General features: G+C 51.8%; 8 protein-coding genes across 8 annotated transcripts; 5 read left to right on the plus strand and 3 right to left on the minus strand.

Annotated features, from left to right (window-relative positions):
* Positions 1-744: 744 nt before the first annotated feature.
* P174DRAFT_370904 (DnaJ domain protein) lies at positions 745-2517 on the minus strand (the record flags this gene model as incomplete). The annotated part of the gene is made up of 1 exon (XM_024822351.1): positions 745-2517. The coding sequence occupies one exon, from the start codon at positions 2515-2517 to the stop codon at positions 745-747; it is 1773 nt and encodes a 590-aa protein (XP_024683267.1).
* A 3486-nt stretch (positions 2518-6003) lies between these two features.
* On the plus strand, positions 6004-6569 carry P174DRAFT_191105 (uncharacterized protein). The gene has a single exon (XM_024821280.1). It carries the CDS (start codon positions 6215-6217, stop codon positions 6497-6499), a length of 285 nt encoding a protein of 94 aa, XP_024683268.1. The 5' UTR covers positions 6004-6214; the 3' UTR covers positions 6500-6569.
* Positions 6570-7698: 1129 nt separating this feature from the next.
* Positions 7699-8872, minus strand: P174DRAFT_370145 (metallophosphatase domain-containing protein; the record flags this gene model as incomplete). The annotated part of the gene is made up of 2 exons (XM_024822315.1): positions 7699-8459; positions 8674-8872. The coding sequence occupies 2 exons, from the start codon at positions 8870-8872 to the stop codon at positions 7699-7701; spliced, it is 960 nt and encodes a 319-aa protein (XP_024683269.1).
* A 914-nt stretch (positions 8873-9786) lies between these two features.
* On the plus strand, positions 9787-10757 carry P174DRAFT_369549 (60S ribosomal protein uL13; the record flags this gene model as incomplete). Its single annotated transcript, XM_024822286.1, has 4 exons — positions 9787-9807; positions 9945-10080; positions 10234-10546; positions 10619-10757. The coding sequence occupies 4 exons, from the start codon at positions 9787-9789 to the stop codon at positions 10755-10757; spliced, it is 609 nt and encodes a 202-aa protein (XP_024683270.1).
* An 870-nt stretch (positions 10758-11627) lies between these two features.
* Positions 11628-14198, plus strand: P174DRAFT_441990 (putative AMP-binding domain protein). The gene is made up of 6 exons (XM_024827478.1): positions 11628-11899; positions 11994-12189; positions 12249-12695; positions 12756-13299; positions 13383-13384; positions 13446-14198. The coding sequence occupies exons 1-6, from the start codon at positions 11750-11752 to the stop codon at positions 13751-13753; spliced, it is 1647 nt and encodes a 548-aa protein (XP_024683271.1). The 5' UTR covers positions 11628-11749; the 3' UTR covers positions 13754-14198.
* A 908-nt stretch (positions 14199-15106) lies between these two features.
* Positions 15107-16981, plus strand: P174DRAFT_370918 (putative ubiquitin ligase complex F-box protein GRR1; the record flags this gene model as incomplete). The annotated part of the gene is made up of 3 exons (XM_024822353.1): positions 15107-15838; positions 15898-16584; positions 16640-16981. The coding sequence occupies 3 exons, from the start codon at positions 15107-15109 to the stop codon at positions 16979-16981; spliced, it is 1761 nt and encodes a 586-aa protein (XP_024683272.1).
* A 728-nt stretch (positions 16982-17709) lies between these two features.
* On the plus strand, positions 17710-20615 carry P174DRAFT_421210 (M28 family metallopeptidase; the record flags this gene model as incomplete). Its single annotated transcript, XM_024824933.1, has 2 exons — positions 17710-18335; positions 18392-20615. The coding sequence occupies 2 exons, from the start codon at positions 17710-17712 to the stop codon at positions 20613-20615; spliced, it is 2850 nt and encodes a 949-aa protein (XP_024683273.1).
* Positions 20616-20749: 134 nt separating this feature from the next.
* Positions 20750-22590, minus strand: P174DRAFT_441992 (uncharacterized protein). Its single transcript, XM_024827479.1, has 2 exons — positions 21545-22590; positions 20750-21494 (listed from the first exon to the last, which is right to left on the minus strand). The coding sequence occupies exons 1-2, from the start codon at positions 22358-22360 to the stop codon at positions 21159-21161; spliced, it is 1152 nt and encodes a 383-aa protein (XP_024683274.1). The 5' UTR covers positions 22361-22590; the 3' UTR covers positions 20750-21158.

Raw genomic sequence — 22590 nt, forward strand, 5'->3', positions numbered from 1 at the left:
TCATCAATCTGGGGTACATGAGATTTGTCATGTATTTACACTTGGATCCACATGTTCATGTTATTCCTCTCTGAGGGGTAATAGAATGCAGAATTGATGTCATGAATCTTGCGCTCAGACACCAGCCAACCTTGATTCCTGATAGGTTTCTTACTTGACTGCAACATGACGAATTTACAAAGTCTATGTGTCTGAAAGACAAGATGGTAACGTGAAGCAAGTCCACTGACCAGTGTTCAATTTCTGTCTGTCGTTGTAATAAGTGCTGTTCTGTTCCTCCCAAGGTGATTCGTTAAATCGTCATCATAGATATTCATCGTTTGCTCCCCAGTAGTGCCCCCCAGTACAGTATCATATCGGCTCAAATGCATGCAAGATCAATAGTAGTCCGTACGCCAACAATGTAATGTGATCGATGTGATGGGTAGATTGGAATTCCAGTCTACCGCATGCGCGATGGTGTCATGTGTAAAAAGACTTCTGGAAAAAATATAGGCAAGAAGGATAAAGTGTGACAGAAAAATAAAGTCCAACGGGACCCTTCATAACACCAATAATGAGACACACTGGTATAAGAGAAGAGAGGTCCATAGCGTCTAGAGTATCAGCGAAAAATGGAGCCACCTAGAATGGAGCTGTGCAGAGGACTTTCACAGCCCCGCCGCATGATTGCGAAAATGATAAGAATAAAAAGAGGCTGCAACATGATATGGCTTCTGTCGCTATCGTGCAGTCGTTCATTCATTAAGCATAGGTGGATTGGCGCCGTGGCGCCGGTGGCTGACGATATTCGTCGTAGTGCGGGCGAGGATAGGCATCTCGGGTGTAGACAACGTGCTCGGGCCTGATCTCGCGGACATACTTGATGTCCTTCTCCTTGGGATGCGCGCTATACTCGACTTCGCCGAAGAGTCTTGATGAGGACTGTCTAGAAGCACTCGGACGAGTGCTTTCGTGACGAGAGCTTTCGTGACGAGACGATGGTTCAGAAGGGTAGGCATAGGTCGTGCTACTCCGTACCGGTTTCGGTGCGGACCGAGTCGAGGTCGAAGGGCGTTCTGCGCGTGGCGGTGAGTACGCTCTCGTGTGTCTCGACGAGCTGGTGGGCGGCGGCGGCATGACCGGTTCGACCACAGCCGTGTCTTGCTCTTTGATCTTGTAGCGCGTGGAGGTCTTGGTAGGGCTATCCCCCGATGCCATTTCCGGAGTACCGGGGCTCGAATAGCCCGAATCATATCTCTCCACGCCCCTTGGCTTGATCGATGGTCGAACCATGTTCAGGAGAACTTGTTCTACCCGATTAGGAGGCTCTCGTCTCGAACGAGACTGAGGCTGTGCACTCGATGCAGATCGCGAAGTTTGAAGAGACGGCCGGACGGTGCTAGAGGATACCTTGATACTCGGAGAAGTGGCAGCCGTTGGCATACTGGGTCTCTTGGTCTCGTAGCTGCGGGACTGAGACTCCAGATGTTCGTAGGATCCGTTGCGGGATGTTGAAGGGCGAACATCTTCCCGGCTCGAACGGCTGGAGCGGCCGGGACGCCGAGACGTCGATGGCTCGGGGTCCGCAGACTCGTAGCCATGGTGGCGGACGGGTGACCGAGACGGCCGACGTCTCCGATCGCTCTCCATGGGAACAGTTTTGGAGCGAAGAATATAATCCTGTGCGGTTATGTGCAATTTCTCGTGCTTGGAGTCCCATTCATCTGAATAGTCATCGTCGTCATCGTACCGTGCACGCTCGGCGCGACGGCTTGAATCAGTCGATTTGGTCTTTCTCGAGGTCGAGTCGCGACTCCTTTTTGACTCGGAAGGGCGCTTAACTTTTACATAGATGGACGATGCGCTGGAAGTCGAAGCGTCGGAGTCATCTTCGGAGTCGTAGTACGGTCCCGCCCGTTCATGCTTCTCGTAAGCTTCCCGCCGCCGTTCCTTGGTACGGTATTTGGCCCGACTGGTGTGGGTCGATTTAACGCTCTCGCGAGCCGTATCTTTCGCCGTGCGAAGATGATCGAGGGGAACCGCCTTGGACTTCTTCTTTTCCTCGGTCGGCTTCGTCCGTGGTCGTCGCCGTTCGAACTCGTCGTACTTGCGGGACATTGGGCGCGGCTCCTCGGTGTACCTATAATCATCTTCAAAGAAAGCCGCATCGGCCGGCTTTCTCTCCTCATAGTATCGCCCATCGCGATACTCCCTGGAGGTACCGCTACCGCGCGGGGACGAATATGGGTATGAACCGCCAGAGGAGCCTTCGCGCGCCATCATTTCGCGCCGGAGTTCGGCCAGACGAACCTTTTGATCATACTTGATTCTCTTCGTCTCGTCGGAAAGAAGCTCGTAGGCCTGCTGTACTTGCTGGAACTCTTCTTGAGCTTTGCTGCGTTGAGACTCATCCTTCACCTTGTCCGGGTGGCACTTGAGAACCAGTTTCCGATGAGCGGACTTGATCTCAGCGAGAGTCGCATCCTTCTGAACTCCGAGGACAGCATATGGATCGATATCTGGTGTCGATAACATGATGTGAAGAAATCAACATCCGGTTGAAAAACATCAACAATGTGTGATTATCAGATGAGAAATATAAGACGGAGAAGAAAAAAGAAAAATAATTGATGTACCAGAGGCGAAATGGTGAGTTGATAAAGCAAAATGGTAGACACCAAGGGGAGCGGTATGGAAGAGGCGAGAGGCGGTGGGAAAGCACGGGAGTGTACCTGGGCCGACCTAGGTACGGGTGGATAAGGTGGGCGGATGCAATGGGGTGACGACCGTGACGTGGGTTCTTGTGACGATCAATAGTTCATTAATCCAGTGTTCTGGCACAAGACATCAACCAATTCATCTAAGAATGTCGGCGAAGACGGCAGAATGCTCCCCAAAGGATCATGTAATCTGGTATGAGAGAAATATATGCAGTGGGAAAGCGAGAGATCAGCAATGAGAACACTGCAAGGCAAAAGAACAACCACGGGGAATCGGCCCTGAAAAGCACGACAGCCAGAAGACAATGATTGGAAGAGACAGAACGAATATAAAAAACGGAGCCACTCTTGAATCAGGGGGTGGATAGTTGGGTCTGGATTTCCGAAGGGTGTTTCTTTCCGTCGTAGAAGAGGGTGTTTGATTTGTTGGTTAGGTACTCCGTTGAAGGGGGCAAAAAGTGGTACTGTAGCAGTGAAGTAGTGAACCGAGGGGCAAACCAGATGAGAAGCCGGTACAAATCAGAATAATAATAATAATAATAATAATATCAAGTCGGAGGAAAATTCAAAAAAGGCAAAAAAGGAACAGGCACGAGAAAAAAGTTTGAATTGGACGGGATGAGGGCCAACACTGAAGGCCACAAGAACAGTATGGACTGCGCCACGCTTGGTTGTCAACGTCGGTGAAGTGGCACCACTCTTAGTCAGAATTGTAGATGAACAGCTCGAAGACGAATAAGATGAGTAATAATGAGAGTACTCTTAGTTATGATGATGATGACGAAGTAACTGTTGTTGTTCTTGTTGATAAGTCAAGAAGAAGCGAAGTGGAAGATGCTCGATGATGCCACAGGAGGTGGAGGAACAAACGAGATTCAATCAGGACGCTTCCTCTGCAGGTTGGGTTGGGTTGGGATGGGATACGAATCTGGTGAATGAGTATGAGAATGACAATGACAATGCGATAGTTGTGTTGGTGTAGAAATTATGTAGTAGTTGAAAAGACCACGCATAAAAGAGTGAGCGTGTCTGGGGTTGTCTCCTTCTAAGTATCCAGCTGATTCTCTTCTTTTGCTGTTTCTGGTTGCCAGGGAAAGGATGATCTCAATTCGAATTAGCGGTCAAAAGGTGGGCGGAGTAGCTGGAAAGTGGATAGATCGATTAATTGGTAGATAATTAGTATCGAAGACGAGGAGAAGTAGAGGACGAAAGTGAAACCACGTTTAGGGACCCGCTTGGTGTCGCTCAGAGTTGGTCTGTTGGAGACTCCGACGAAGTGGAGGATACTTGATAGATAGTAGTAATGATAATGACAATCAGCGTGGGCAACAGGAGAAGGGCTTGACGATTCTCAGGGAGCAGCCGTGCATTTAATGAGGATGAAGCGATATATAGCTAGTCTAGAAGAGAATCACCTATGCTTGATATCAAAAAAAAAAGAATCAATTGACTAGAGTGCGGTTGCTAGAGCTCCTAAGAAGGATGCTCCAGGTACCAGTCCTGTGAATGGAAATCAGGAACAGGTGTGATACAAATAGTCAGCCATGAATCAGGCTGGAAAGAATGATCAATGATTGACGATGAGGTGCGCTAACAGGGACTCAGCAACAGCCCTGTGCTTGCTTGCTACACTACATGTTCGTTGGAGATGCCCATCATAGGGAGTATCACTATCACCCCGTGAGCAGCAAGCAGTAGTAGTTAGTATATTTGACGAAGAGCATACCCTTTATGCCAATAAGACAGCAGTGAGCCTTCTGCTCGCCTTATTTTACTCACGCCTAGTATTGAATAAATTCAGTTCCTCGCTCCAGCTTTCGGGGGAGGGAGGTCTGCAGGACAACAGAAAATGGGAATACCTCCTCTTTGGTTTGAGAACCCAACTAATCCTGATGATCCTTCGGTGTACAGTACTGACATTTCTTTGGCAGATGAGCAGCCAGCAGCAGTGCAACCGTCATCAGCCAAGGCTTGCGGGGCAATTTCAGAGTACCCCTCCATGCTCCATCATGACTGGATGGTGTGCTATCTGAACATGAACTAATCAGCTTCCAGGGGACAACACCTCCAATATGCAGTCTGACCACCGCTATCCTCTCAGAGGACTCAGTTGCAGCCATCTCCTGCAAAGGGAACGATGAACAGAAAACCCCGCACTAGTATTTTGGCGCCGGCTGTGACTGACTGGCTGCAACACTGGCCACACTTCGTATGTCCTCGACTTTTGCCCGATGATCTCCTCTCCTTATAGGTTGAAAGAGTTCCACCACTTTCGCCTTTCCTGGGGTCGACATACAGATCCAATCGCATCGTCGAGAGGCCCTGTTTTCTAATGGCCCGCCTCTCTGCATCTTGCCTCACCCATTGCAGGTGGTTGCTGCAGTCGCGGTCTAGAATTGGCTTACAACCTAGTCCCCCTCGGCTCTCGTCCCACAGTACGGAGGACAGAGACAGGTTCGTCATTCCCCTTGATTTTCCTTTTCAGGAGCTTCTGTAATCTTGCGCCTTATTCGCTAACCAGGAGTAGTGGAGCATTAGAGATCACATCTCTCATGTGCGGAGTTAGTTTTACATGCGACCTTTTTATTCAGGAACACCGAATTATCGTTGGCTGATATCTCCAACGAATCACACGGCTACAACCCTCATCGATCCGATCCTCGCTCGCGTGAAAATGGTCCCGTGGGTGGCTCCCGGCCGGTTCCGTGACACTTCCGCCGAAGGCAGTACGTACCTGAGTCCTGGGATGTCCATGCGATTGGTGTCTTTCTCTCATAGTTTGGACAACTATATGGTCCTTGAATGATAGGGTAATTTTAGAATCGGCTCAATCGCATTCATAGCATTAGGCTTCCATCGCTTTAGCAGCCCATTGAGGCGAACAGGACGAAAGGGAGAACGGATAAACAGCCTTTGATGTGGCTGACTCCTCCGAAAAGCTCGAACCACAGCGTAATCTGACGGGACCGGGGCCTGATGATGGCTGACACCCTACTTTGCGAGCTGGCCTATCGCATGTTTGTTGTGACCGTATGCCATCCCCAGAGCTCTGAGCGCTGTCGAAACATGAAGTGGACGCTTCTGGAAGCATAATTGGTTCCTGGGAGAGTCATCTGCACAGGAGGTCCGTTCCAGAAACGAGCCAACCATCGGCATGCTCTTGCCATGCAGTGATGATTGCCCCGGCATTAGCCTGCATGGCTAATGCTTCACCTTCCCTGCTCGAGCGTACCCAGTTACAGGCTCAGGCGCCCATCCACCGGTGAGTGAGCATAATTGCAATGTCACATTTCTGGATGGGTGTGATTTATCTTATCCCCAAGTGACCGACGGCAATGATGCGAAGCTGTCACAGAGTCCCAGAGTCTATCTAAACGCTGATTTCCTCCTTCATACTAGTGGCGGACCATGTGGCCTGTAATTTCTTGAGTCTCCGCTTGTATCGTTTCGATGATCATCAACTGATAGATACGAGATATTAAGTAGTTAATTGGCTTTGATGGATCACCAATATGCACACTGTACATATGATCTCCTTGCTTTTACAATGTGCTACTTTCTTGCAAGGAAAATCAACTGCGCTGCCTGCACCACAAGTAGGCGATCCATGGCTTGCCGCATCAGAGTCAAATTGTGGGGTACTACAAGGCGCAGTAAACAGTAACCATCTATCTAGAAATAGAACATATCCAGGCACTGACAGCATTTACCCAAACAAGCGTTCCTCCGAACATCGCAGCCAGCAGCTACCACCAGGAGCGATTTACTGCAGGCAGCGTAGTTTCGCAGACAACTAGACTAAGCAACGGGGTACGGGTACGGAGGACAGAGTCCTACAGTTACAACTCCCACTAGAGACATCTCCCGATTTGGCCAGGCGCATCTAACCTATCTTATCAATTGGCGGCTAGTTATCCAGCATCGAGATCTTCCTCCACTTGGAACAATCGGAGTGAAAGACTCAAAAGTCCGAGTTCTTAGTCTCGACCCACTCAGGAGCGATTGATTAATTCAAGGTTAGCGCGCCAACCCTAGCAGGTGGCGCTCACGGCGATACTGATGGAAATTGGAAACAGGAACAAACGCCGACTACCGATACGGAGTATTCAGCTACGTCCACGCCTCTAGGTACTCAGCAGTCGGTATTCCCAGAGGTTGGTTACGTACTGCTGAGAACAGTTTTTTATGGCTGAAGCTGAATGTTTAGATAAGATCTTAGCTACTGACGGAATTTCAGCTCTGGGGACTTAGTCATAATGAGTCGAGGTTCGTCATAGTTATAAGACACTAGCTTTTTAAGATACTTTGTAATTTCACGCTGTATTTCGCCTGAGTAGTCTAGGACCTTGCGACAAGTGAATCCAATCTGCGTGGTCTTATGCTGAGATCATCTTGACATCGGCAACTACAAAGTATCAGCACAGCACCTGGCAGAAGATCAAGCTATCACCGCGCTAGATTTCCTCCGCCATTCATAAGGCGGTAACAAGCGCTCTTCTCAGGTGTGAGGTTGGGTACAGTCAACCTTAAACTGGTGACATCGCTCGATCAGGTGATGGAGGGGTCTTGCGGATGACCTTTAGACCTTCGTCTAGAGTTAATAATGTTCATCAGTAGGATGTCGTTTGATCAGGTTTCTGTAAACGATATGGTGGGATGAGACGGTGCTTTGGTCCGCGATTTGAAAACAAATCCTCGCTTGCCCTGTGGGGGTGACGACCCGGTGCTCGTGGTCAAGGGTGTGGACCTACCTAACATCTTGAAGGAATGATGTAATGGAGAAAGCCGAGACCTTGCTCTGCTTATCACTAAGCTCATCAAGGCAGCTATGCACCACCCAGAGATGTAGTCTATCTATTTGCCGACTGTAGGTCAGAGCTGCATCGTCCGTTGCGAGCCGCAAAGAGTATACCAGCCTCATAAGGCAACGAATACAGTGTCAGACTGGAATACTTGGTAGATATGCCAAAGCTTCAAATATTGTAAGTTTACTGGGCTACTCAGGCTCTGTCCAGGTCGGCAGCTCCAGGTCAACTACAATAGGGGAATTGAATCTCTTGCCCCCTCGGTGCGGCCATTTGCTTGCCACGATAGCAGCGTTGACGATGCACGTCTCTTTTCTTCGAAGATGGATTTCGCCACTACGAGTGTCCTCGATCGAACTAGAACGGAGCGAAAAAGGTATATTCTGCCTCTGCTGCGGACTGTCGGGCATCGTGGCTGTTGAGGCTGTGATTGAGGGCAGAAGTAGGGCATTCTGCGACGGTGTGAATGATGCCGTCGGCAAATCTGGATTCGCCTGGACAGAGTAGCCATCGTTGTCTAGACGCTCGGCCTCTTTGCCGCTTAGGTCAACTAAGTTTTGCTTCTTGCTTTCTCGAGGAGGTAAGACACCTCGCATAACCTGATGCTCGGTTTGTTCCGGTCCGGCGTTGGTTGACAATGGTGAGGACCATTTGACCCTCTCATAGCCCCGCGCCTCATGTACATGACCACAAACGGCAAGCAGAGGTCTCACCTTGCTCAATGTCTGACGCAGGGCCTTGCACCCGACGGGCTCGCCAGTGCTCAGGCTGTCACAGTGAGAATGAGGCGGCGTGTGTGTTATGACAATGTCAGCGTCCAATGGAATCTGCCCCCAGAGCGCAGCAGCGTCGGCCGACTCGTATCCGAATGCCCAGTCCCCCGTGAACTGAGAATAAGGCGAGCCAAAGACTTTAAATATGGTCTTGGGGCCGTCGGCCCGGGTCAAGCGGACTAGTGCTGACTGATGCTGAAGAAATACTATCGAGGGTGGTCCTGCCCTCACAACTTCCATGCATTGCCCAGAGTTTTTTAGATGCTGGTTATGGAAGGTCGATCCGTATTTAGCATAAAAGCTTGCGTCTAACGTAATATCATGATTGCCTGGACAGGTATGCTAATCAGTAACCACACACATACACTACCGCTGTGCTCCAATCAGACTAACCGCAGACAACTATCTTGACCTCATAGTCGGCCTTGGAAATCCATTCGATGGTTTTGCGCAACTCAGATAGACTGCCTCGGTTCGTCAGATCTCCCGCGTGAATCAAGACATCGCCTGCTGGTAGCTTGAACCCTGCTTCTGATGGCGTGTATCCGTGCGTGTCAGAGACGCAAACAAAGCGCGTCTTTCGAAGCCTCATCAGTTCGCTAAGGCTTTACTGTAAACAAGCCTGCTTTGTTATCATTCGACGCTGCAACAAGGGCTGCCAGAGACTGTTTAAAGCTGGAGATAACGTAGCAGTAGGTCGGCTGGGTCGTACATAACTCATACAAGGTTCGAAGTGGGCTTCCAGACACGAGGACTAGTAGACCATAAAGCGAGTTGAGGATGAATACTTATGACTTTTGTCCGCAGTTCAACCTCGGAACCCGTAATATGAGAACAGGTAAGTACAAGTCGACCAATCTTAGGTAGCCAACATGAAGCGTTGAAACTTCTAGATCATGCCAAGAAACGTCAAGGAATTTGATCGGTGGCCGATCGTTGATTAAACTATTTTGAGTGAGTCAAATAGGTAGTACCAGGAGCTACTCTGTAAGATCATAAGGTTGTCAATGTCATTCCATTGACCAAATTTGAAGTCGCCATGTAAGGCTCATGATTCACGCCGGAGTCGGCCTGCCGAGTGAAGATATTGACATCACCGGCGACAATCCACGGAGTAGATAAACCACAATCAATAAAAGACAACTAAATGCTCCTTTTCGGTGGAACAGTTTGAGACTGGCCTATCACGAAACAATTCGTCTTTTGGACCCAGGAAGCGTCAAACTGGGCTGGAATTGACCGGAGGGGCAAAAGAGGCGGTTCACGTGATCTCGAGCCACGGGATTGGACCGGGTTAGGGCTGTGGCCCTCAAATGACCTTTCCACACAAAGGGTAGTAGCTTCGCTTAGCGATCTAACTGCGAACCCATCCGACTTCGTTGTGTGCGTTGAACTCGACCACAACGACAACAACCGCCGACAACATACATCCCAAGGGAGTATCCTAGAGCAGCGCTCTTCCTTTCGCTGGATATTTTCCTTTTGAAACGGTGACAGAAGAACAGGATGTCCTCCACCGAGCCAGTCGTGCGTACCCGCTTTCACCTGCAGACCGCCAAAAACAACGTCGTCTTTTGTGCTTTGGAGATTTCAAGGACGGGAGACGTTGTGGTCTATGTTATCTACAATTACAGTGATCGCTGACTTGTTCTGGGAATTTACAGGTCGTCATTGACGGCAAGGGACACCTTCTTGGTCGCCTGGCCAGCACTGTTGCTAAGCAGCTGCTTAACGGCCAGAAGATCGTCGTTGTGAGATGTGAAGCCCTCAACATCTCCGGCGAGTTCTTCCGTGCGAAGCGTACGTTATCCGATTCGTTTTTGTATCCCCTTTGAAGGCGCAAGAGGAGGGTGGAGCAGAGATATACCGAGACGTGGAGACATTTGGAGATGCTGCGCCCATTCGACGCTGGTTCGGAGCAAAGAGCTGACATGGTCACTTTTGATGATATAGTGAAGTACCACGCCTACCTTCGCAAGATGACTCGTTACAACCCCACTCGTGGTGGTCCCTTCCACTTCCGTGCCCCCTCCCGCATCTTCTACAAGGCCGTCCGCGGAATGATCCCCCACAAGACCCCCCGTGGTGCTGCTGCTCTGGAGAGACTCAAGGTCTTCGAGGGTGTTCCTCCCCCCTACGACAAGAAGAAGCGCGTCGTCGTTCCCCAGGCTCTGCGTGTTCTCAGACTCCGCCCCGGCCGCAAGTACTGCACCGTCGGTAGACTCAGCCACGAGGTTGGCTGGAAGTACCAGGACGTTGTTGCCAGGTGTGTATCCATCGCTTTGGATCATTGGTTTTTCTGGTGTTATGGACATGGCTAATGGATGATTCTTTTCAGACTTGAGGAGCGGAGAAAGGTTAAGAGCAGTGCATACTACGAGCGCAAGAAGGCCGCTCGCCGCCAGCTCGTCCATGCCCAGAAGTCGGCGGGTGTTGACGAGAAGACCAAGAGCCAGCTTGCTGAGTACGGATATTAGATACCTCGTTGCGCGGTTGGTTGCTTGTCTCAGTGATGGGTTGGGTTGGGATCGCAAACGGTTTATCTTTCAGCGAAGTTGGACGGCAAACCGATCGACCTTTTTTCCCTTGTCCCTACCTCATCATGCATTACCACAAATGTTCATTTTGTGACGGACATGGAGGCTACAGGAACCGATTTCATATTCAAAAGTGAAAAATACGGAGTCGCTTGGGAGGAAAGGTTGTTCAAAATAGCTGACCGTTATTTCGCGCCGTCGCGGTTTAATCCAAAGATTTCTCGAGTTAAGAATGACTCTCATGACCATTGACAATGCTCGTTTCCATCCTTTGTTTTTTCATTCATCGTTCATTTGACTGTAAGACAAGATCCAATGTATGTCAATGAGCGTAGTCTGTTAGCGATCGGTCCCCCTATGCCTGAGTCTCAGGATCGACACGTCCAAGTCATCAATGACCAGCCTCGGATATCACGGACGTACGGAGTACGGATCGAGTGCGGATCATATGGGTAGTCGATAGATGGATACTGGGTGTGCTTTAGGAGAAGTCTGTGGCCTAGGGTGGTTTGTTACCTGAGTGGTTCGAGATACGCAAAGGATAAGCCGGGATAGACTTTTCATTACGAAATAAAAGATGCGGCTGTCTCAATAACGATCATTGAGCTCTTATATCATTTTCCTTTTGAAGATATCCATATTTTACTTGTACCGACAAATATTTGGACAACAAACGAGGCATGTGGAAGAGGCACCCGAATCCCGCTTGGTAGGGTGCGGGTAAGTCAAACTTCTCCGCGGTCCAAAGCAGTCTAGCAGCCGATCATTCCCCGCACTTTGTCTCCAATTCGGCTCTTGTTGTATGGCGCTCCCCTTGTTCCGCGAATCCAAACACCAGCAATAATTATATACACCTGGAGCTACTCGGTTCTTGCACCTTAGATTTATGAATCTGGACTCTTTTGTTTGGCTACCGTACCAAGCCCTTAGTCATGTCATCTGTCAAGACTCGCTTGTCGGGTCTACTGGGCCATCTTGCACCCCCCGAAGCTAAGGACCACCCTGCTCCGCAACATCGCATCAACTACCATACGCTCTCGCCCACATTCTTCTTGCCCCGTGCTGCGGCAATTGAACCTGATGTGAGACCTTGTTTTTCCCCTCTTTGCGCTGCTTTTGTACAAAGCAACTGTTTTGGTTTCAGTGGACTAACTGGGGAAAACCATTGGCTGATAGGCTGAAGCCATCTACCATGTCACTGCAAACAACCAGGTTCTGCGGAGGACATATATAGAGACTGCAGACCGTGCCAGAGGCCTTGCATACTACCTCAAGAAGCATGGGTTCAAGCGGGTTGGCATTTTGTGTCCGAACACCCCTGCCTTCCTGGAGTCTATCTTTGGGATAGCCGCTGCTGGAGCAGTCAACATTGGTAAGGGCGAGATCGTTTCCTCATTTCCTGCAGCAGAGGTTGACGTCGACACCAATTAGCTGTTAATTACCGACTCAAGGAAGATGATATCGCCTATATCTTCACGCACTCGGACGCCGAGGTCATCATTGTAGACAAAGAATATCTACCACTACTGCAGGCATATCGAGCGGCAAAGCCAGACATTCCCGTCATAGTCGACACGGATACAGATGCTACAGAAGGCCAACTTTCCGGTCCTTTTGATGAGGCTGTGTTACAAGGTCTCAAGTATGATGCTGACACAGGCGCAAAGGGCTGGGATGGGCTGGAAAGCCAGGCTGCTTCCGAAGACGATGTCATTGCGCTTGCTTATACCAGTGGCACAACGGCCCGCCCCAAAGGCGTCGAGTTCACCCACCGCGGCTGCTACCTAGCTGCCTTGGCCAACGTGATTGAGTCTGGCCTGAATTTTCAACAAGGCCGCTGCCGTTATCTATGGACTTTACCCATGTTTCATGCAATGGGTTAGTTATATGCTCTGTCCCAGGGTCATTAGTCTGTTGTCATCCGACTAACTTTTCCAGGCTGGACATTCCCCTGGGCAGTGACCGCCGTCCGTGGCACCCATTACTGCCTGCGCAAGATCGACTATCCGGAGATTTGGAGATTGCTGAAACAAGAGCACATCACCCATTTCAATGCGGCTCCAACCGTGAATACCTTGCTGTGTGCTGCCAACGAGGCCGAGCGACTTCCGCGGCCGGTCCAAGTCACCGTAGCGGCCAGCCCACCGACCCCGCATCTCTTTGAGCAGATGACCAACCTCAACTTGCACCCAGTGCATGTGTACGGAATGACAGAGACATATGGACCAATTACCAAAGGGTACTACATGCCTCAATGGGATCAACTGCCGGCGGAAGAGAAATATAAGAAGATGGCAAGACAGGGACATGGTTTCGTGACTAGTTTGCCCGTTCGAATCATCAAGACGGACGTTCCGGAAGGAACCATTATTGACGTCCAGCGGGACGGCAAAGAAATAGGAGAGATTGCCTTTGTTGGCAACATCTGCTCCCGGGGCTACTACAAAGACCCCGAGGCGACGCGGAAGCTCTTCGCGGGGGCGTCTTGCACTCCGGGGATCTGGCGGTTTGGCACCCAGACGGAGCTGTCCAGATCTTGGACCGAGCAAAGGACATCATCATCAGCGGTAGGCAATATTAGTACTCGGTTGTGGCTCATTCGACGCAATGCTGACCAAAACTGAACAGGAGGCGAGAACATATCATCCGTCGCTCTCGAGTCGATGCTCGTTACGCACCCCGACATTCTCGAAGCTGGCGTTGTGGCGGTCCCGGACGCACATTGGGGGGAGCGACCCAAGGCATTTGTGACTGTGAAGCAGGGAAAGCAGATCGATGGAAAAGAAGTGATCGCGTGGGCCAAAAATCACAGTGCGATCAGCAAGTTCATGGTCCCTCGGGTGGTCGAAGTTGTGGTGGAGCTTCCCAAGACGAGTACGGGGAAGGTCAGGAAGAATGTCCTTCGAGAATGGGCAAAAGGGGGAAGTCGAACCTGACCAGTGTCGGCTGAAGTAGAATCTCGTTGAGAATACGAGATTGCGAGTGCTGTTGAGGGTATCCATGGGTCTGCCCCTTTCTGGTGGCAGACACTAAATCGAGACATTTTGCCCACTATCGACACTAATCTTTTATGGGACCCACTGCTGCCAAGCCTATGATGGCATGCCATGATGCGAACTTGCAAGATGCATCCCAAGTATGTGATAGTCTCGCTATTGAGACCAGGTAGTGAAGAGGGATATCATGGTTGATGGGGTTGTCTAGAAGGTTGTCTCCAGTAAAGCCAATCGCTTCGTGTTGCCATCGCCAATAGAGACTGGGGCTTGCGATGATCACTTATTCTCAGCGATATATTTTTGGATCCAGGATTTGATACAGGTCAATCCCAAGGACCTTGTGTATAAGTGTATATATTAAGGAGGGACTGTGACGGCCACCCTCTAGATACTATTTTCTTCCAGCCAATCGGTGCGCAAAACAAGCGTTTCGCCTGTATATTCACTTTGATCCTGCCTTAGGCACCTTATGCCCATGACTCTATTGCCTTGCGCAGCTTGAAACCCTGGAATTTCAGCTATATCCAGGTCAGAATTCTCTAAGGTACGAGATAAATCCTTAAGACAAAGAACGTCGATCCTACCGTGAGGTCCAGCGGCGGGACTGGAACCATCATTCTTATTTGCCTCCCATCCTTCCTTCGACTAATCATCCATCACTTTGGCAGCCGCCGCCGACCCTGTGCTGACTCTCGTCTTCTAGCCGCCCGATCAAACAGTTCTTTGGGTTCCTCGATACATCCCACCCATCATACCTACAGTTTTCTGTCGGTCATATCGCTACGCATAGACTGTCTGGATAATGCTGCTCTAAGCATAAAATCTCGATAACTCCACCACGTCTTTCCCTCTCCGATCGAGCGTTTGTCGTTCCCTTGGTCAATAATCCGCCCGCCCCAAACCTCCATTCTCCGCTCCTCAGCCCCTCCCTTACCTTCCGGGTTATTGTGCAACTGCTGCAGGCACGCTCAGACGCGCGTTCCTATTGATACCTGTCATCTATTCCCTGTTTCTCGTCCATTTTTCCCTAAACGCTGCGAACGGATCCATCGGCCGGTTTGGACGGCGCCGTGCTTTTGCTCTCGTTTCCCTTTTTTCAGCTTGCTTACAGGGTCTGCTGGTGTCAAGGGATATCGAACGAAGTCACCCGCTTTCGAGCTACGGATTTCTGCTAACAGCGGTATCCTTCTCATGTCAAAGTACTCATGAATAGCGTATCTCATGCTGCTGGAGAACCCTGATCAGACAACCCTCATCACAAGACCTCCTCAGGCTTCACACCCGGAATCCAGAATGCCCCGCTCACGGCAACCACTTCGCTTCTCGAGCGAAGTTCCCTCCGAGTCCTCATCATCCACCTCTCCCGATCGCACCGTCGATGATGATACCGACTTCTTCATGGCCCAGGCCAACGATTCGCAGTCTTCCGTCGGGGTGGGGAACTTCCGCGAGCCTCGCGACCAGAATTCAAGAAACACAGTAATTCCGCCGATCGGACGTCTACCGCCGGAGCTCCTTATCTCGATATTCGCAAAGCTCAGTTCAACTGCGGATCTGCTGAGTTGCATGCTGGTATGCCGAGGGTGGGCTGCCAACTGCGTCGGGATACTGTGGCATCGGCCGTCGTGCAATAACTGGGACAACTTGAAGAGCGTAACAGCGTCCGTGGGAGAACCGGATAGTCTATTCGCATACTCGGAGCTCATCAAACGGCTCAATCTCTCCGCCTTGACGGAAGATGTCAGCGACGGCACTGTGGTCCCCTTTGCTCAGTGCAAGCGGATTGAGCGGTTGACCTTGACGAATTGTTCGAAGCTCACGGACAAGGGCGTCTCGGACCTGGTGGAAGGTAACCGGCATTTGCAAGCTCTAGATGTCTCAGATCTACGATACCTTACGGATCATACTCTATATACTGTTGCCAGGAACTGCCCTAGGCTTCAAGGACTCAACATCACTGGGTGTATCAAAGTGACCGACGACTCCCTTGTCGTCATTTCGCAAAACTGCCGACAGATCAAAAGAGTGAGCTTTAAAATGGTTTCTGATCGATTTACGTTGCCTATGCTAACAAGTACTTCCAGCTGAAACTTAACGGAGTCGTACAAGTAACGGATCGGTCAATCCTATCCTTTGCCGAAAACTGTCCTGCTATTCTTGAAATCGACCTGCATGACTGCAAACTTGTCACAAACCCTTCGGTGACCTCGCTCATGACCACACTTCGAAACCTTCGCGAACTGCGACTGGCCCACTGCGTCGAGATTAGTGATGCGGCATTCCTAAATCTTCCCGAGTCCCTCTCCTTTGATAGTCTCCGCATCCTGGACCTGACCGCATGTGAGAACGTCAAAGATGATGCTGTCGAGCGCATCGTAAGCGCTGCGCCTCGTTTGCGGAATCTGGTCTTGGCCAAGTGTAGGTTCATTACGGACCGTGCAGTGCAGGCCATTTGCAAGCTCGGAAAGAACCTCCACTACGTTCATCTGGGCCACTGCTCCAATATCACCGATCCTGCGGTAATACAGCTGGTGAAGTCTTGCAACCGGATCAGATACATCGACTTGGCTTGCTGCAACCGTTTAACAGATAACAGCGTTCAGCAACTGGCGACTCTACCTAAACTTCGACGAATAGGCTTGGTCAAGTGTCAGCTGATTACGGATCAGAGTATTCTGGCTCTGGCACGGCCCAAGGTGTCCCCTGATCCTCTCGGTACGAGTAGCCTGGAGCGAGTGCACCTCAGTTACTGCGTCAACCTGACAATGCCGGTAAGTCTTCTGACATCAGTCCCGGTGTTTCGCCAGTACTGATTTGGCTGTCTAGGGAATACATGCTCTGCTCAATAATTGCCCTCGGCTCACACATCTCAGTCTCACTGGTGTGCAGGCTTTCTTGGTTCCGGCAGTCACCCGGTTCTGCCGCGCAGCACCTCCGGAGTTTACCCAACAACAACGCGAGGTGTTTTGTGTGTTTAGCGGTGAAGGGGTCAATCGACTTCGGGACTACTTGAACCACAGTCCTGACTCCACCCGCGAAATGACAGAAGCTACCATGTATGACGATGACGAAGAGTTGGATGAGGACGAAGGTCAAGTGACTGGCCTGATGCATGCGACAGTCATAAACGACGAAGACTATATCGATATCGGACATGCTCACAGTTGATACCCCCTCTGCTGTTCCTTCGAAGCGTGTTTTTTTTCCCGTGGCGCCTTTTTGTGTTTCTCTGCCTTTCTTACCCTTCATATTTCGCATGACGTTTGTGTCAATTTTGGCATTATCATTCACGGAATCATGGCTAAAGAGCGGGCGTGCCCTATCATTTCGACCTCATACGTACAAACTAGGACTGTCAGATTTCATCATCTGGAATTGCATCAATAGCGGTTGATACAACCTGGGATTCGGGTTATTCATGTTTGTTTACTTGGGATAGGCATATATATGGCTTTCATTTCATTAAGTTCTCGGACCTGTCAATCTTCGGTTGTCAGATGCTTTGGAGTAGATCACCGTCATGATGTGACTTATGTCATGGAGTGGAGACTATGAAACGCACTTCTCATACAGTCTACACTATTCTCTCATCGCATCAATACAACAAAATGCTCCAGTTATTTCGTCGCTTTATTGATATTGTCTGATCATTGGGCTATATCCATTCGGTTTCGATGGGATAAATTTTGTTTGGCCTGAAACGAAGTAGGAGTTGATGCTGCACATCTACATAGCACGGTCTCTACGGAGTATTGCATACCGCTTCCCCGCTCTCCACTCTTCGAGCGCGTCCACCTCACTCCCGATCATTCCAGCTGCGCCTGGGTTTCGAATCCCAGTCGTAGGCGTGACAGTTGAGCCTGAAGTGACTGGTTTTGTTCAAATCAGCGTATCTGATGGCCCGTCCTTCGCTTTCACGATCCAATCCCCTCGGATTCACACCATGGCCCGTCACCGTTATCACGGCGGTCGTGTACCTTGCGCTAGTGGTGCCGTTACTTGTCGTCCACCACGTCGTGCCTTCGGCTCCTAGCTCCAGTCCAAATGGACTGAATCTGACCGAAGCCTGGACTGATCTGCAGGCGCTCACGAACGGGTTCCACCCGTACAACTCCCACCGCAATGACGAGGTGCACGAGTGGCTTCTGAAACGGATCCACGAGCTTATCGACAGCGCACCACCCGCGAGCGAGTATGAATCGGTCGACGAGGAGAAGCCAGACATTTTTGTCTTTGACGACACGCAGTCGAACCTAACTTTCTCTGGCCGCGGGTCGGGCCTCGGGGTGTATTTCGAAAGTACCAATGTCATGGTGTATATCCGGGGGTGGGAAGAGGATAAGGAGCGCTGGTGGGAAGACCCGCACGGCCGGCCGGCGGGCAAGGGCGGCGTTCTGGTGAACGCACACTACGACAGCGTGTCGACGGGATACGGGGCCACCGACGACGGGGTGGGCGTGGTCTCGTGCCTCCAGCTGATCAAGTACTTCACCACGCCGGGGCATGCCCGCGGCGCGGGCTGGTGGTGCTCTTCAACAACGGAGAGGAGGATTTCCTGAACGGCGCGCACGTGTACAGCCAGCACCCCATCTCGCAGCTGCCGCATACGTTTCTGAACCTGGAGGGAGCGGGCGCGGGCGGCCGGGCGACGCTGTTCCGCAGCTCGGACGCGGAGGTCACGAAGCCGTACATGCGGGCCCCGCATCCGTTCGGGTCGGTGTTGAGCGCGAACGGGTTCGAGGCTGGCCTGATCAGCAGCCAGACGGACTATGTGGTCTTTGAAGGCGATCTGGGCCTGCGCGGCCTGGACGTCGCATTCATGGAGCCCCGCGCGCGGTACCATACGGACGAGGACGATGCGCGGCATACGAGCTTGGATTCCGTGTGGCATATGCTGTCTGCCGCGGTGGCCACGACGGAGGGTCTGGTCTCGGACGCCAGCGGCCGATTTGAGGGGCTGCCGCGCGAGGATGGCCGGATTGCCAGTGGATCTGGGCCGAGGGGTGTGTGGTTCGATATGTTCGGGAGCGCTTTTGTTGTCTTTGAGCTGCACACGCTGTTTGCGCTGTCGGTGACGCTGCTGGTCGTGGCGCCGCTCGTTCTGCTGGTGACGAGCATCGCGCTGACTCGCGCGGACAAGATGTACCTGTTCCGATCGTCGGCATCGCCGGAGGACAGCGACGGCAGCGAGGCGGTGCCCTTGCACGCGGTTCGGGGCTTCTTCCGGTTTCCCTTTCTGCTGGTGATCCCCACGGCGGTGACGGTGGGTCTGGCGTACCTGGTCACCAAGTTCAACCCGTATATCATCCACAGCAGCGAGTATGCCGTCTGGAGCATGATGATATCCGCCTGGGTCTTTTCGGCGTGGTTCGTCTCGCGCGTGGCGGACTTTGCGCGGCCGTCGGCATTTCATCGCGTGTACACGTTGACCTGGTTGTTCCTTGTGGAGTGGGTGTTGCTGGTCATTTCCACGGTCTACGAGAACAAATACGGTCTGGCTGGAGGCTATTTTGTGTTTTTTGCATTTGCGGGGACGTTCCTTGCGACGTGGATCTCGTATCTGGAGCTGTTTGCTCTACCGCGCAAGTCCGAGTACGCGACTCAGCTTGCGTTGCCCTCCCGGCGGGCCAGTAGCCACGGCAGTCGGCTCGGCACGGCCTCTGGTGAGGATGTCGAAGAAGGCGAGGATGAAGAGGACGATGGCACTACGGCGGAGGCGACGGAGACAACCTCTTTGCTGCGCGGACAGCGCACCACCTTTGCCAACTACGTCCGGGTGACGGGCGACTATCTTCGCGACGACGACGACGACGAGGAGGAGCCGCGCCAGCCCAACCTGTACGGCCACGAACAGGCCTGGAGCATCCACCTGCCCAAATGGGTTTGGGTGCTGCAGTTTCTTCTGACCGCGCCGCTCGCTCTGATCTTCGTGGGACCTCTTGCGCTACTACTTACTTCCGCCCTGCGCCAGACCGGCCAGGATGGCAGCTCCTCGCTCTTTATTTACATTGCCATTGCTGCGCTCACGACGCTACTTTTCATGCCACTTCTCCCGTTTATCCACCGGCACACGCATCACATCCCGCTTTTCCTGCTGTGCGTCTTCGCCGGCACCCTCATCTACAACCTCGTTGCCTTCCCCTTCTCCCCGGCAAACCGGCTCAAGCTGTTCTTCATCCAGGAGGTCGACCTCGACACGGGCGTCAACCACGCCTCCCTCAGCGGCGCCTACCCCTTCGTCCACGATGTCGCCAGCTCTCTCCCCAGCGCCGCCGGCCAAAACATCACCTGCGATTTGGATCTGCTCCGACCCAAGTGTTCATGGCATGGGATACCCCCGCAGGTCGTCCAGCCTGCCGAAGCATCAAAGATGAAAGACTGGCTCTCGTACAACATCACCCAATCCGACACTGCGCCCAAAGCCCAGTTCAGCATTTCCGGCCGCAACACCCGCGCCTGCAAACTTATCTTCGATAGACCTGTGGTGGATTTCACGGTCGCAGACTCGGCGTATGACCCGCGCTTCCCGCATGTTTCTTCGGACGGCACGAAGGAGATCCGCCTCTGGAGTCGAGAGTGGGGACATAGCTGGACTGTAGATGTTGAGTGGGTTGCAGACACTGATGAAGCCGAGAAAAAAGGGCCTGGGCTGAGTGGACGGGTAGTCTGCCTCTGGAGCGATGGGAATACGGCGCGTGTGATTCCGGCGCTGGACGAGGTGAGACGGTATGTTCCTGTCTGGGTGGGAGTGAGTAAATTGTCCGATGGGCTTGTGGAGGGGAGTCGACGTTTTGAGATATGATTGCGGAGCGAAGCGAAGCGAGCATGAAAGACTCTCATATGATTTTGTGATTGCATCTGCCTCTCTATATTTACTCGGTATTGTCTATCTGCTATGAGCTATGATTGTTGTGTTGAAACTATTTATTGAATATTTGACTGTTGTAAATTCTGTATGACTTAGATCAAGTAATATTATATCCAGTATGTCATGTACATGGAGTATATGCCAGAAGCTGCTTTCAGCTAGCATAATCCGGCTACGTCAGTGTCACTGTGGACTGTGGACTGTGGGCCTGTATTTCAGGGGTGGATGGCTATGGTTTTGGTTCCAGGGTCGGGATGACGTGGTGTCCAGGAACCATGGAACAGACCCTGTAATTGTGGAGAACATCAAGTATTCATGAACTGTTGAATTCCTCCGTATCATCCGATACAATCAACTACCTTAGAATAAGGTAGTTGAGATGAATACCGTAGACGATATGATATGATATGAATGACGTGTGACTCGTGACTCATTATTCGTTTGTTTGAAGGCGTCGAGGCTCAATAGAGGTCAAGTTCAACCCGGTTTATCGGGCGCCGGCGCCGACCCACCTATACTATTGCGCTGTTTATGCAGCGAACCGGTGAAATCAAGCGGACTCACGTCGCGCTGGGTCTCGCCGCTCCAGGACTGCGAGATCTCCGAGTGACCGGTTCCCTGGTCGGGAATCGAGGGGGATAGGTTCTCCGAGTGCTCGAACATGGCGATGGAGATGTCGTCCGAGTCCATCCAGGGGTGGGAGCGGCGGCGAGCGTTTGCGGAGGCGGATGCCGGGGGGATAGCGTGGGTGAGGTCGGATGTGACGCGTGTTGCGTCGACGAAGTCGGGTAGTGGTACTCGGGGTGGGAGTAGCTGGTGGGGTGATGGACATGTTGGTGATGGTGGCAGTCGTCGATGCCGACGCCGACGCCGATGGGGTCGGATTTCCAGACGTGGTTGTGGACGAGGTAGACGAGTTTGCCGAGGACGGCGAACTCGAGCTTGAGCTTGATGCTGTAGATGACGCCCTTGAGCATGGTCTCCATGATGTACTTGTTCATGTACTCGACGACGAGCAGGCCGAGGTCCATGAGGATGATGATGAGGTTGATGGCGACGAGCTGGTACATGATCTTGCGCTTGCCGCGGTCCGGGTCGAGGCGCAGCATGCGGATGGTTTCCCAGATGTAGAGGGCGGAGATGATGAATTCCTGTATACAGAAGCCGGTCATCTGGATCTTTTCCATCACGTTGTAGCCGTGGATGTAGGCCGGGGCGTCGACTGGGCCGGCCATGTTGGAGCCGTAGGTCAGCACAGTGGTGGGGAGGTGGAAGATGACGGCATCGACGAGGATCATGGTGAGGACGCGGCGCAGGATGCGAGGGTTGCGCAGGACCAGGTGCAGGCGCGAGTAAAGGACGATGGACTGGCCGGTGACCATGCACCACCAGCCGATGGTGATGAAGGTGACGGACAGCCAGGTCTGGTCGGTCAACTGAAAGAATTTGAGGAGGAAGCCGACCGAGTAGGGGAGGAGCCCAATGGACGAGGAGATGAGCAAGCTCCAGAAGTAGGTGCCATGATACTTGCTAAAGGTGACGAAGACGAGGATGACGAGCTCGATGGCATTGTACCAGGTGATCCCCGCCAGAGTCGCAATGGTGATTTTCAACGCCAGGCTATCGCCTGTATATCCCCCGGTGATGCCATCTCCAGGAGCTCGAGTCCCATGGGGCATGCTGTACCTAGGTGAGAGGGGTTGAGGCATGCTGTGTTGTCTGTTGAAACTTGTTGCCTTGGGATTGAAGTCAGGCAGGAGTCGAAGAGAAGAGAGCGGTATTGGGGAGGGAAAAAAAAAAGAATAATAGAGCAGTCAGGTGAGGAAGGGTCAATATACTAATAAGTAATAGTAGTGCAAGAACAGTATCATTATTATTATTATTATTAGTGGAAGTATTTTACGGAGTA

This window comes from Aspergillus novofumigatus, assembly GCF_002847465.1.
Source record: "Aspergillus novofumigatus IBT 16806 chromosome Unknown P174scaffold_4, whole genome shotgun sequence".
Lineage (NCBI taxonomy): Eukaryota > Fungi > Ascomycota > Eurotiomycetes > Eurotiales > Aspergillaceae > Aspergillus > Aspergillus novofumigatus.